A 15,637-nucleotide genomic window follows, 5' to 3' on the forward strand; every position below is an offset into this window, starting at 1 on the left:
AGATAATGGAATACTAAGTATAAAACCTGATTTCTATTGAAATGTATTTCCATGGCTAAATTAGACTCAGCTCAAAGAAATTCCTTTCAAACAATGATAGCCTTAATTTTGCTTCATATCCCTCTACCTTCTTCATCCCCTACTTTCAGTAGTTTAGTATTCCATAAGGATTGATTTAAAAGGAAAATAAAGAAATATATCCACCACAACAATTGAGCAATGACAAGTAAATAAAATTTGCCAATCAAGGAAATGGAACATCGCAGAAAAAATTGGATTGAAGAATCATTTATACACTATCCATATATACATCTTTAGATTACATTTGACATTTTGACCTACTTCATCCTGCCTATTTCCTAAATAAACGATGTTGCACAAGAGTCACTATACATGAATAGCCTTACGGAGGAAAAAGTTTGATTTACAGAGTACAGACATGTTACTTGAATTAGTAGTACCTGAAATTATCTGAGGGCTAAACTATTGGTCAGAACTCTGAGATGAAGATGGGAGCCAAATCAGTCAGAAATCAGTGTTGTTTTCCATTCATCAGGTGTCAAAGTGATACTGCTCTACGAAGAGCTCTGCCCGTAAAAACATCTACTGTTAGAGGTGTTTTTCTTGCCATGTTGCATGATGAAACTGCCCTGGTGCTATCCCTCGATACATACTCGGCATTCCATTATTGAAGGGTAACGGAAACATATTATGTAAATGTGCAGGCCTTGTATTTGGAGTTTCCTGTTACGTGCAAATATACAGACTTAATGACAAGGGTTGGTTTTAGCAATCAAAGAGAGGCAACTACTCAAAGGAAGTAAAAATCTGACGCACCATTTGGGTAAAACCTTGTTCAGAACCAACTGCTGGGATACCTCGGTCCAGTGGAACCTGAAAATTGCATGAATCCCCGTTTCAGACCAGACATAGATACTAAAAATGTGTGCAAGTATTAGTGTATGTGTGGTTATAACATAGAAAGGATATCCATAAAACTCACCCTTCCTCTGGAGTTCACATTGATGTCGCCACTTCCAAACTCGGGAGCACTACTTGCCTCATTCATTCTTGTATCTGACTCACCGTCACATAATCTTGAATGGGTACCTCGAGTATCATCTTCATGGAAATTAGTTGAATAAACTAAACAAGAATTGTGTCTCAAATCTTTTTCAAAAGAGCTATTTGCATTACCACACTGCTGAAAAGCATCTCTTATTGCAGATACTGCAACATTATAACTCTCAATGGACAGAGAGCCTTCTTCAGCCAAGATTAAGGCTCGCTGACAAAGATCATTGTATCTACGAACTTTAGCTTGCACCTCATCCAGCTTTCCACTGATGGAATGCCTACTTAATGCAGCACTTGTCCAACGTTGCAATATGTATTTTGAAGGTATGCTAAACACACCAGACATCTGAAGAACAACAATAGCATGTCGGCAAAGGTAACCATGCTGTTCAAACAAACGGCACAAACAACAGATCTCAGACCTTGATTCATTCCATTCTACAGTAAAATCTTGATTATTCTCAAAATCTTTAACAGTATAAGTTATGCCAGTTTCATCTTCCTTTTCCTTCTTTAGATGGCATGCAGCAGCTCCCAAGACCTCTACTTGAAACTTCTTAAATATTTCATGCGTGTAAACGCAGGACATCTGCTTCTCAAAAGGAGATGGAGACTTCAACTCAGGAGCCTCATGCCACGCATCAAACTCTGCCTTGGCCTCCTCTTCATACCTATCACATAATAAAAGTTTATATTGTTCTAAAAATTCTCTCAAAGAAGATTCTGCATTGACATACTTATCAAAGAAAGAGTTTAAACATTCAGATCGTGATCTCGTGGACAACCCAGCAAATGATATGCCTCTCATAAACAGTGGCACCCAATGGATACGATTTTCATAAATTGATCTTAACCACTCATCATCTCGAAGTTCAAACTTCTCAAGCAACTTCGACCATCTCTTATCAAATTGCTCTTCTGTCCACGATCTATAGATACATTTAGTAAACTTCTCCACAAAATCATCAAGCCAAATATTTATATGTTCCAACTGCTTAGGGATTTTTTCAAACATATGCCACAGGCAAAAATAATGGCGAGCATCAGGGAGAAGTTCAGTGATAGCTGTTTTCAGTGCATCATTCTCATCAGTAAGTACAACTTGAGGGGATTGTCCACCCATTGCCATGAGCCATGTCTGTATCAACCAAAGAAACGTATGGACTGATTCATCTGCAATCAGTGCACAACCCAGTAATAATGGTTGAATATGATGGTTAGATCCAACAAACAAAACCAATGGAATCTTATAATTGTTCCTAACATATGTGGTGTCAAAAGATACTACATCACTAAAGTAACTATAATCAGTTAAGCCTTTTGTATCAACCCAAAACACATTTCTCAATCGATGCTCTTCATTCATATCTACAGCATAGAAGAATTTTGGATCCTCTTCCTGCATTTGCATGAAAAGATCAAGCAGCATCTGTGCATCTCCTGCTTCTAAGGACAAACTCCGTCCTTTGGCATGCTGGCTTCTTTTTAGAATGTCCAAACACCCAACATTCTGATATGCGCTGAATTGTTTGGATACAGAAGCCAAAAGTTTGCGTTTGCGCATTCGGACATCACTCTTGAGTGGATCCAGATCCCTATGACTCCGGAAGAAATGGGCTTGTGCAGGTAAAAGTTCATGGTTATGCTCCTTGACAAAATTATACATATACCACTTTCCATCTTGTTTTCTTTTCACATGCAAGCTAGCCTTGCAACCTATCTTGGGGGAAGGACGTGGATTTATAGCATCATCAGATTGCTGCTTATTCCCATACCTTATGCATGAAAATTTTGCATCGATAAATTCCTTTGAAGCTCTAGAGCGGCGACTGCTCAACTTAGCAGTTCCAAATCCCACAGACTTGGCATATTCTTTATAAAATTCATATGCTGCCTCATGTGACTCAAACTCCATGTCCTCACGAGGCTCTAAGTCTGAGCTAGCCATGGTGAAGTTAGATTCCATTTAGGAATCAAACTCCTAATTCTCCCACATCTACCGTGCAGCTCAACATATGAAAAAAGATTAGTCACTAGGTTACAGCAATTATATTTGCAAATGGAGTTCTCATAAATTACATTCCTTCACGGGCCTGTAAAGGACAAAAAAAAAAGGGCATTTAGCATGTCAAATTCCAAGGGGGGAAGGGGTGTAAAATTATTAAATCAAACTACTAATTTCAGGGGACACATTTCACAAAATTCAAATAGGAGAAATTTAGTTCTAACTACAATAAGAATTTTTTACCAGATACTGACAGTTCTCTCCAACTCTGATAGACTAAACCAAAAAATATAGAATCTCTAAATCAGAAATCAGCTTTCAATCAGCTACCCTAATTTCCTCCAATCCAAAATAAAAGGCCACATTTGGCTATAGAGCTCACTTTAAAGATATACAGTTTAAAGTACTATGATTACCCTTCACATATATATATATATATATATATATATATATATATATATATATATATATATATATATATATATATATATATATTTTAATGTCAAGTTTCTATCCACATCCACCAATTTTGTAGGTCAAAAACTCTATCAGGGTGATAATCCTATATACTACCTCCGTTTTCCTAAATTCTACTCACTTTCTGTTTTCATCCATTTTTCTAAGTTCCACTTACTTTTACTTTATTCTATTTAAGTCTACTTTTATTCATATATCATCTCTTACCCCACTTTGTGGGATTCGATTACATTTAATAATTCTCTTACTCTCTACTCCCTCCGTCTCACATTACTCGTTACACTTACCTTTGCACAAAGTTTTAGGTGATAAGTGGACGTTAGATTATTACTCCCTCCGTATTTATTTAAGAGATACACTTGGGCGGGCACGGGTATTAAGAAGAATAATTGAATGAAATAAGATAATAAAGCAAGTGGGGTTGGGTAGATATTTTAATAAGTAAACAAGTGGGGACCATGTCATTTTGGGGGGTGGGAGGTGGGGGTGGGTTTATGAAATTATTTGTTTAATAGGATGGTGGGTCATAGGGTAAATTAGATGTATTATTTAATTAGATGGTGGGGTTGATAAGTTACTAAAAATGGCAAGTGCATCTCTTAAATAAATACGGCCGGAAAAAGCAAGTGTATCCCTTAAATAAATACGGATGGAGTAATTGTTATTTAATTGAAAAATAAGATGTGATAGGAGTTCATGGGGTAATTTTTAATTGAATGAGAGGATGTGGGGACCAAACCATTTTTAGTGGAAAGAGAGAAGACAATATAATAATTGTGAGGTCATTCCTAATTTAGAAGTGTAACAAATAATGTGGGAAGGACGAAAAAGGTAAGTGTAACAAGTAATGTGGGACGGAGGTAGTATTTTTCAACTCCTAAAAGCAGGGATACCCACATGAATGATCCTGTTTTGAGTTCTCTTAGATTTATGTTGCTACAGTGTGTAGTAATACCGTAGTAATACCAGTGCTACCTGGTTCGCTAGTATGAGATTGGGTACGGGTTCGCAATTCGCTACCTAATTTGCTAAATTAGACCAAAATTATACCATTTTCATGTTGTAATTCGCTTTTTCGTTTCGCGGTTCGCGAGCTGATTGGAGGATTAGGTAACACCGAGTAATACAAAGTACACTCTTCGTTTTCCTAAGTTCTACTCACTTTCTGGTTTGATATGTTTTCCCAAGTTCTATTAACTTTTACTTTTATTTCATTTATGTAACCTTTTATTCATATGAATATCACCTCCCACCCCACTTTGTGAGACCCAATTCTATTTAATAATCCCTTTAGTCTATACATCTCTCCTTCTTAAAGCATAAGTACCCACTTGTGTCGTCTCATACTTGAGTTCTCATTGGTTCAACAATAACTGAGTAGACTGACTCAAGAAAACGCAAATGCAGGGAGTAACAGAAAAACGACTTAACCATGAATTGTCCATGACTCTCCAAAACCTCATCCTAGCAGTTTCGTGCCCTCCTAAATGCTTCAAACATCATTCTTCTGTCTTCAACTTCCACTTAATCCAACAAAACAAAACATACAAAAACCTCCTAAACCTACGGGATAATAAATTGATAACCGAAACAATGGTGATTTCATGAGTTTCATGTAACATTTTATTTTCGAAATATGTGTTACAGACTAACAGACGTAATATTATTTCCATGCGATATTATTTATGTTTGTTTAATCTACGATAAATTAAATGGTACTTTTTTTTGCTTTGATCACTGTCAAAACAAATAATTCTTATCCCCTTCAATTTTATCAGAATATACTTACATAGTTTTCTAATATTATCCATTACCATTAGCAGATTCAGCATTCTAGTATGAAAGAGTTCAAAGTTTAGCTCGCGACATTCAGACGCAATTCTTTGCACTTACTATCCTTTCCGTATCTTCCTTATTAGAACTTACCTTAACTAAACTATAGGCATCAATCTGAACTTACATTAACTAGACTATAGGCATCAATCTGAACTTACCCGGACTTAATTTAAGTGAGAACATCCCTATACTTACCAGGAAATATCCGGTATGTAAATTTAAGGATACCAAGTTGAATTAACAATAAATAAAAAATTTAGATGCCAAACGTCGATTCCAGTTCGGAGTAAATAAGCTCATATAGCTGAAACAAAGGTGTGAAGAACAAAGCAAATGTGGCATTCCGGAGTATTATTTTGGAATAGCTTGAGATTCTAATTACAAAAATAGAGTTGCACAATTCCAATAATTGCATCTGCTTACAATAAAAATTCATATACTATTACAAGAAAATGCAGTTGATCATTTTCGGAACCAAAAACTCAAAACAAAGCCAACAAAAAAACCCAAAAAATACATTTAACAATTGGAAACCAACATATCAGGAAAATTCCGTCATCCCCATATGGAATTGAACACTTATTGGATCTTAAATACAAATAAAATCAACAGAAAAATCCAAAAAAAAAAATTCGATAAAAATAGATAAGCGAAGAAAGTACTTACCGACAATAACAGCGGCGGAGAGGGAGAGGTGGTTCGCAGAGGCGCCGCTGAGTAGAGTGGTGATACAATTACAATACAAGATGCTTGTTTTGTTGAAGAAGACTAGTTAGGGTTCTAAGAGGAGGAAGGACGAAGGAGATGAAGAGCAGATGCGACTAGTTGGAAATTTGGAATTTGACGAGAAAGAAATTCATTTGGCCTTTTTTTTTAAAAAAAAAAACAAATTAATAATAAAATTTTGATGGTGCAATTTGAGAGCGTTTCTAAACCTCAAGCGACTTGTGTCCAAGTGATCCAAATACAATCATCTTGAGTACCAACACATAATATGTCAGTACCAAAATGCAAAATTGCTTAGAAATACCACCAATATAAGCCATATGTGTTATTATTGGTATTCACATAATTTGTATTGGTACTAACATATTCTGTATTGGTACTCCAAATTCTGTGTTGGTACTCACTTGTGTCCAATATGGACACAAGTCACTTGTGACAAAGACTTCCTCGCAATTTGATGGTGTAAAACATGCGAACAACTCCATTGCTCGTAGTTATTATGGTGAAGGTTATTGGCTGGTGTTACTTTACTTTCTATTTTGGTGTTACTTATACTTTGTATTCGTGGTTATTTTTCTCGTTTTAATGTAGTTTCTTCAATTTCATATAGATTTCCTTGCATAGACTGGTGTTAGTTGATTTTTTTTTTATGCTGGTGTTACTTATACATTTTATTCGTTGTTACTTTTCTTGTTTGATTGCAGTTCCATGTTAGAGGTTCCTTGTATATACTTGTGTTATTTATACATTGTATTAACCGTTACTTTCTTGTTTTGTTACAGTTTATTCAATTTCATGTTAGAGGTTCCTTATATAAACTGGTGTTACTTGACTTTCTATGTTGGTTTTACTTTTCTTGTTTGATTGAGTTTCATGTTAGAGGTTCCTTATATAGAATGGTGTTACTTATACATTGTATTAACTATTACTTTTCTTTATTTTATTACAGTTTATTCAATTTCATGTTAGAGGTTCCTTGTATAGACTGTTATTACTTGACTTTTTATGCTGGTGTTACTTATACATTGTATTCGCGGTTACTTTTCTTGTTTATTGTGGGTTCTTCAATTTCATGTTAGACGTTCCTAATATAATCTGGTGTTATTTTATTTTATATGCTGGTGTTACTTTTAGTTATTATAGTCTCTTCAATTTCATGTTAGAGGTTTCTTATATATACTGGTGTTACTTGACTTTCTATGGTGGTGTTACTATACATTGTATTCGTTGTTACTTTTCTTGTTATATTGCACTTTCATGTTAGGGTTTGTTCGGCACTAGCGTTTGAGGTAGCGGGTAGCGTATTGACCTAGTCAAGACGCTACTTGTAAAATTTAGAAGTGTTTGGCAAGGTGTAGACACCTACTTTTGTCCCCATTCCCGCAAGGGAAAGGTTCGATGATGAAAGCATAAAAACTCCACTTGACAACGCATCTCCTATAAAATAAACGAATCTCGATTCCCCATTTCATTTCACCCGAAACTTGCTATTTATGGAAACCTGCTAAAAATAGTAACCACCGTAAAAGGTAGCTTCTAAAAGTGGCAAATCATAAAAGATAGAAACCTGTCAGAATTAGGTGTTGCATTCCAACATAAATCCTAAATGAGATAGAAAACTGCGAGAATCCTATTCCTAATAGGATTCGGAAATAAGAGTTACGTATTAATTAAAATCCTAACGAACCTAGAGTTCGTAACGGGCCCAGACGCATTCCGTCACAAAATTGATACGCGCTAAAAGACTCGAATTAGTCTCAAACTCTACGGATTTTAGGAATCCGAATCTGACTAAACAAAACTGCCCAGACCCTATTTTCAACGCCTGGCTCTGGGCGCCGAAATCTTCGGCGCCCAGGCCTGGGCGCTGAAAATACCTGGGTACGTCTCTTTTCCTAATTCTTTGTGGATTAGAACTCTGCAATTCTATCTTTCCACGAACTCTTCCCTATAAATATACCCCTAGTTTCGACGTGAAAAGGACACACAACAACACATAATATATTCTGAGTATTGACTCTAAACCCCTTAGCCTAAGCCTCTCGCTGCGAAACTGTTCACGCGTTCTGTCGCAATCGATCCATAAATCGAACAGAACGTATCCTGTCCCATAATCGAGATTCGTTAAATAAAAAGGAGAAATAGCAAAGTCAAAGTGGTTAGTTTTCTGAGAACCGTGACGCACCTCTCAAGGGTGCGTCGTAATGTGTCCCTTTTCGATGATTTAACCGCTTTCCTCACCCTTTTTATGAACTGTGAAACTAACCTAATATGATTGTTCTATCACGCCTAACAAATATAATATTTTTGGGAAATCGGATTATCATGCTAGGTCCCTTAATGTTATTTAAATCAGATAATCACGATCGAATTAGTATTATATGTTGCATATTGTTAAAATCAATTCAGATTAGTTTAATAGTTAACGCATGTCCCTTCAATTATTTATGTTGAGCTAGTAAGGATATCCTGCCTCTGGAGTTATCGACGAGCGAATTACTCCTCTCGGTAGTTACAGTCCCCCGAACCCTCAATCTCTACCTTGCGGGTGTATATTGAGAGATCCCCACACCAGGGATCACAAGGGAACCTACGGCCGTCGTGGTCAAACATAATTGCATTCCCTTTATGTCACGATAACCGGGTTTTGTCGGTTTTTCTCATTGTCGTTAAAAACTGAATGGCGACTCCTATATTACTAGTCAATTGGGTGTATACTCACAGGAAATCCAATTACACTTGATTGAACAAAAAAGAATCGTCACACCCACGAGGGACAAGGTCACGCATTAGCCTCGCGCTTTTTCGACCCCCTCACAGTGGCGACTCCACTGGGGATAGTGAAGGAAATACTCCTGCTTGTAGGTAATCAAAATAGCCGAAGGGTGAAACGATCCTACCCCGCGTTTATTTCCCCATCAAGTTGGGACGACCTGAAAATCAGCATATTAATGTGAACGGGCAGAACATCATAACGAATCTCGGCTCCCTCGGGAGTTGGGACTAAGGATACCTTTTTTTCGCCAATAGGGGGTGCATACGCCGCGCATGTTTCCCACTCGGTACTTGCGCAGGTAGTACACCTATCCCGAACCCAATCGCTCGCCCATTAGGTCCCTCTCGCCTGCATGCCCCCTTGGCTTGCACTTGCGGGTTGGCCTCTTGAGCGAAATTCGTCTGTTGAAGACACTACCTCGACCGGGGCATGTGTTGGATCTACGATAGAAGCGGTACCAAGCCAGGCACGAATAAACTACCCATAGAAGCCTATCATAAACTACGTGGCATATTTAATTTTCAAATCCATGTTTGTATTGTAGTTATGTGTAGCAAAATATGTGATTGTGCGTGACAAACTATCCTAGAAAACCAACGACCTTGAAAAATTTCCCAAATATTCATGAACCAATTGGCCAAAGAGTTATACCAACATACGTGTTCCGCAAGCCCGAACGATCGCCACAAAAATAAGCGACGCTCGGGATGGCCTGTAACGAATCCCACAAACGCTGCACAACGCGTAAAGGACGTTATAAGGCAAGCACGCAAAACTAAAGTCGCAAAAACAAAAGTATACGCAAACAGAAAACGAGTACCAGTCAGGGACGCATTTTCAGCGCCCCTGGCTGGGCGCCAAAATTTCTCACGCCCACTTCTGGGCGCCGAAGTTGCAGCCTGGCCTTTTGGTCAGGCACAGCAGCCTCGGTGCCCGCGCATAAAAAATATGTACGTAGCAAAAAAAAAGACTTTTCGAAAAAATTGCTACGAGGGCGTAAGAAAAGCACTCGATTTCAAAAGCGACTCGTAAAAAATTAATAACTCTTTGCGTCGTTGTTAGGCCTCCTACGACGACAATGCTCGGCACTAAAAACCGAACATGCTAATAATTATGAATGTCACATGGGCAAAGTATTCAAAAAATAATGTTCAAATAGAGTTTTCAAGAAAAATAATGTTCGAATAAAAAGTAAATCCGAGTCTAGACTAGGCTATGCCAAAGTACAATCCAAATCCTAAGTCTTAGTTGTCTTATCCATAGAATCGGTCCTAATGCTTGGTGTCGTTCTGCAAGTTAAAAGGTTAAACCATAGAGTTCCCCTTCCTAACATTTAAATCAATAAGCACCCATATGTAATTGTCATCCCTTGCTAAGAATCCACGGCCTCAGTACTCTCTCTCACCAATAAAAATAATATATTATAGTATTTGCAAAATGGAAACGGTCACATTCTGAAAATCGTTCCCCCATAGTAGCACAAACCCCAAAGTGAACCTAAGGTGTCAATACCGTTAGCAAAAAATTAATGGCCTCAAGGCTTATAATCACATTGGGTCACGACTATCATAGTCCTCTCGAGTCACTCGCTCCTTGAAATACTACTAAGTACGGACTAAAATATTTTCCATGAATGCAACATGACCAACCATGAAAATACCCAAATCGGCATACCATAAGGCTACCATTGGGGTAAAAGCAATACACACTAAGAGAAAAGCCGCACTAATGATTCTAGTCTTGCAAAAATAAAAATTCGATCTCCCCAATTAACTACTTTGCCAACATTAAGCAAAATGGCACATGACAAATGAACACCCAAGGGTTAAAATCTAAAGTGTCAACCAACGAAAGTTATGGTCCAATTAGCCTAAGTCTGAGAGTTGCTTGGTCAAGTATTATAGGCTTACGCCACGTCATTATTTTGAGTCTAGGCCACCTCCTTGTATTCATACACGGGTTATAATCAGAAAGATTAATGAAAGTTTGAGTCTAAATCACAACTTCCAATTAAATCCCAGAAACTGGAATCTCAAAGAAACAACAAATTACTTTCGATGTAATTCTTTCGTTAAAATTCAATAAGGTAAAAACAACATTTTGAATCTACGCTATTTGCATATTTTAAGAAACGACTAAATACGCTTGCAAAGTAAGACAATTTAAAGGTCCACCCTAGGCCTACTAAAATTAAAGGTCCACTATAGGCCTACCAAACGAGGCTCACTCAGCCTCGCCTCGTGACTCAAAGACCACAACCATCAACCTTTTAGCCCAAATTAAAAATTGAAGAATTTATGTTGGGGAGGAATCCCAAGCAAAAAGAAAAAAAATATAGAAAGAGAAAAGGGAGAGCGAAAAGAGCGAGCCACGAAATACTTAGCCCGTACCTCCCAAAGTGCGAAATTTACCTAAGTAAAAGAAGGAAAAGAATTGAGTCAACCAATCCAAATCATAAAGTTCTACGATATCTACCCTTTCCAATCCTTATGTTCTTAGACGCCTTCGCTCTGGGGCCCCTGTTCAGCTCATTTAACCCATCCACGTTCCCATTGCCATAACCCAAGAAACCATTACTTCGACTCTTGTTCTTGAACTTATTGTCAACTGCAAACCACATACGGCCATTGATACGCCCATCATACCCAAAGCCCAAACCTGTTCTTACACCACCATTAGTATAATGACCATACAACTTGTTTGAATACATCCTGTTGATATACCCTTGAGCCGTCCCCATGCTACTCATTGGCCTTGGTTGATACAAACTCAGGACACTAGCTTAAGGCTGCAAATTGTGAGTCCTAGCAGATATAATCCTCATGCTTGACCAATACCCATACAAATTATCCTATCTCATTCAACCCATCTTTCAAGCCGTCTTGAGTCACAAATGAAAAAGAGACAAATGAAAAGTACATTATACGCTCAACGTAAAAAATAAAAAATAAAATAAAAAATGTGAATAATAAAAAAGAAACTTTGCAAAGCGCCTCTAAAGTTAGTCTAAAAAGAAAAAGAAGCATTTAGCGCACCAAAAAAGAATCCGTCCCAGGAGTCATTTTCAGCGCCCAGAGCTGGACGCCGAAATCTTTAGCGCCCCAGTCTGGACGCTGATTCTCTCTGCTTGCCAAATTTTGTCCAGAAGTGCTCGTCATTTTATCCGCACATAGACGGAAAAATAACGAACACTTGGGGGGGTACAGTACGTATTCAGATATACGTACCACCAAAAAATACATGTACTCAAAAAAATATATAAAACAAAATTTTTGGCTTACGCAAGGCAGCAGATTAAAAAAATAAATAATAGACTTCACTTATTCTACCGTTTCAAATAATATGTTTCCACCTCAGAACATACTTATCAAATTCGGCATTCTAAGAAACCATTTTCTGGCTAAGAACTACGCAAGACCTGATTCCAAATTAAAATTATTTAAGGCGGATACGTAGGCAATCCATGATTCGGTCCAACCAATTTGCAAAAATATTAAAAGCCTATAGAATAACAAGAATAAAGAATGGAAGTCCCTTATTGAAATTTAATCCAAGTCGAAAGAAAAATTTAAGTCAAAGCAAGAATCAAAGTCATCAAAATGCCAAAATTAATGAGCACACATCGAAAAATAATAAGGGCACGTACCCTTGCCAGAAGGAGCTCTCACACTCCTAGGCACTTAGCCAAGACTCAAAAGATCGCTTTGCCTCAATTGAATGGGGGGCTAGCGCAAGCGTCCATGACCTCTAAAGTACTCGACTTGACCCTCCCGAAAAGCAAACTAACTCACTTAAAGACTTTCTTTCACCACTAGACATAGTCGTTCGCTTAAAGACCTTCTTTCACCACTAAACACAGTCATGATCGCCAACAAGTAGTAAGGGCAGTAAGCTTGCAATAAAGAGGATTGTTCTACGGCATCGCCCCATCGTTCCTTCGAACTCAGGGCACCCGTTCATGGTAATTCAAATGCTTGCGAATCCCCTTTTGAAAAAAAATCAGACATTGTCAATAGGACTTGGCACTTAACCAAGGCTCACCCTACTCAGACATATGACACGGGCATCGAAAATCGAAATCTAAAAGCATCATTAATGGGAAGACATAACAGCAACTGGGGGCTAAAAAATTGAAATGAAAGAGATAGGGAAGGAACTAAGTATACCTCGACCTTTTATACAGACATACACCAAGTAAATCTAAGTCAATTTGAAAACAGTTTATATTCCCGCAATTTTGGAAAAGATGGCCCTAAAAGCCTAAAGCATATGCCAAACGGGCACAAGTATGTCTTGACGCCTGCACCCTGGCTTCCAGCAAATCCTTAGACAGCATTCCAAAAATCGTAACAGTATTTTGATTCACTCATGTAATCTTGTACGAACCCTTCTATAAGTCAAACTTGCTTAGGACACCTCGGATTGTACATAGTAGGACTCGGATTTCAAATAATTTTCAAAGACTTCTTCGAACATAATAAAGTGTCATTGGTTTAATCTAAGTATGCATTTATCTCGACGTTGCAAGTGAGTCAAAAAGATTTTTAAATATGATTATGGGTAAAGAAAGGCACCTAGCTTTTAGTCAAGGCACACTTCAACATGTGACTACCTTGACCATGGCAATGTCGCACAATACGACATTTACAAGAGAAGCAGCAAAACCACTACTCGAACAGACCTCGCACTAAACGAGTCTGGTTCAAACTATTCATGATCCGTGTCACCATGAATGCATAAAAATGTATGCAAAGCATTATAGCACCAAGCCAATCCCGTAGCTACAATTGGAGGCTTGAGAAAAACACTCTAAAAATGCTCGAAATGACAATTTTATCGCAAATTCTCGACGCTAATGCTATACATACATCATAGGGGCACAATCCTAAGCTTTAATCATGTAAAACGAACCTTAGAATGGCTGCAACCCCTCCCAAATTCTAAGCATTACTTAGAGTATATAAAGTCGCCCCACTAACAAGGGTAACTGAAAATCGCGAGTCACCAAAACTCCGATCAAACCACTGCACATAACGCTCGCCCTATAAAGCGCCCGTTACACAGTCTACATCGTTCCAAAGCAAAAGCGAAAGAAAAAAAAGAGAATAAAAAAAACTGTCAAAATTCTGCCCAGAAATCATTTTCAACGCCCAGAGTTGGGCGCCGATATCTTTAACGCCCCAGCCTGGGCGCTGAATCTTTCTGCTAGCCAAGTTTTGCCCAGATATAAAAATCAGGGAAGAAACACCTATGAATCCTCGCATTGAACGAAGTAATAAGCCGTGCAAACCCACGCAGAAGGTGCTACACTTGTTCAAGCACCTGAACGAGGCGTGATAAAGTACTCCAATGCAAAAAATAATAATGATATCCCAACACCTGGAGGAATGTTCTAAGACACACCGTTAGGCCACACAAGCCTACGTCGCACCATAAAGTTTAACCATCCCACAGTACAAGTCTCAAAAAAGAGAGTAAGGCATATTGCACTAATGTAGGCACGACCAAGAGCATGTGTAAAAGAGGCAAAGACTACTTATCGCCCAAATTCAAAATGCAAGCCACACGACTTCTACATTAAGGATTAAAGGTAGCAAAATATTACCTACCACGGAAGGGATAGCTCGCACCTACACGAGCGGAACCCCAAGGCATCTTTCTCGAAAGAACCTACAAAAATCGTACGCCAAAAGGAAAGCATCCCAACATGCATACTTGGGGGCTCTAAGCTACGAAACGACCATAGCAAAATAAAAAAAAAACTCGAAGTAAATGTTTGAACGATCAAGAAGGGCACGATACTTGAGCCCACTTCATGAATGGGCCTGAACCCTATCAAGCTTCTAAGCAAACTATTCAAAATCAGTCATTGCTCAAAAAAAAAAAATGATTCAAGCAAACTGATTAATGGACCGGACACAACGGCCATTCTATGAACGCTCGTCGCATATACATATCATCATTCTGAGTATCGAACATTCACGAACACGTTCAAAAAATATAAGGGCTATCAAAGTCTTACACCTCAAAGTATGTTCCTCGGGCCATATAGACTCGCCCGACTATTGCAATAACTGTACGCCTTAAGAGCAACAGTTCCTTAAAATAATCGCCCCGAAGCGACAAGCACAGTAGTCCACCAATCGGCTACGGCTTCTCAAAGAAAATCATCACGTTCTAAAAACAAAGAAAAAACAAAAGAAAAGAGAATACATAGAACTTCCAAGTGAAATAAACGAATGAACAAGAGGCCAACTGTGTCATCAAAAGACCAGCCCAAACAACACTTTCAACGCCCAGGCCTGGGCGCCGAAAATGAATCCAGGCTCAAAAGGCCCTAACTTCTATTGGGCCCTGCCATATTCATTCGGCTTGAAAATTGCCGATTTCTTCACTGAAAGTCGCACCTCACGACTTTGTTAAAAATAGCATACTACTATAGGAGGTCGTTTGCACATACGAGCGTGACCCCAAACATGATTACAAGATGCAAAAACAACCGACGAGCCCCAACGCTTGGGGGCTCGCAAAAAAGGGGACTCCAACAAGGAGCGCGCAATCAAAATCACATTCCCAGACTGCACCACGCACCATATCATGTTTGGATATCTCAAAAAATATATTAAACAAAGATATACACAGTGTGGACCCACTTATAGGACACATCTAATCAGGAAATATTACGACCCACCAACAGGTTGTAATCACCAAAAGCTCTTCTACATAGGCAAAATAAGAAA

General features: G+C 38.3%; 1 protein-coding gene across 3 annotated transcripts; it reads right to left on the reverse strand.

Annotated features, from left to right (window-relative positions):
* Positions 1–249: 249 nt before the first annotated feature.
* Positions 250–6,257, reverse strand: LOC110802776 (protein FAR1-RELATED SEQUENCE 4). 3 transcript variants are annotated; one of them, XM_022008230.2, is made up of 5 exons: positions 6,062–6,257; positions 1,198–3,170; positions 1,004–1,122; positions 838–894; positions 250–744 (listed from the first exon to the last, which is right to left on the reverse strand). In XM_022008230.2, exons 2-5 carry the CDS (start codon positions 3,041–3,043, stop codon positions 610–612), a joined length of 2,157 nt encoding a protein of 718 aa, XP_021863922.1. In that variant the 5' UTR covers positions 3,044–3,170; positions 6,062–6,257; the 3' UTR covers positions 250–609. The 3 variants fall into 3 exon arrangements, with proteins under 3 accessions (XP_021863922.1, XP_021863921.1, XP_021863920.1); XM_022008229.2 differs by having other exon boundaries at positions 1,004–1,748; positions 1,815–3,170; positions 6,062–6,250; XM_022008228.2 differs by having other exon boundaries at positions 1,004–3,170; positions 6,062–6,250.
* Positions 6,258–15,637: the final 9,380 nt, after the last annotated feature.

Source organism: Spinacia oleracea, chromosome 6 (genome assembly GCF_020520425.1).
Source record: "Spinacia oleracea cultivar Varoflay chromosome 6, BTI_SOV_V1, whole genome shotgun sequence".
NCBI classification, from domain to species: Eukaryota; Viridiplantae; Streptophyta; class Magnoliopsida; order Caryophyllales; family Amaranthaceae; genus Spinacia; species Spinacia oleracea.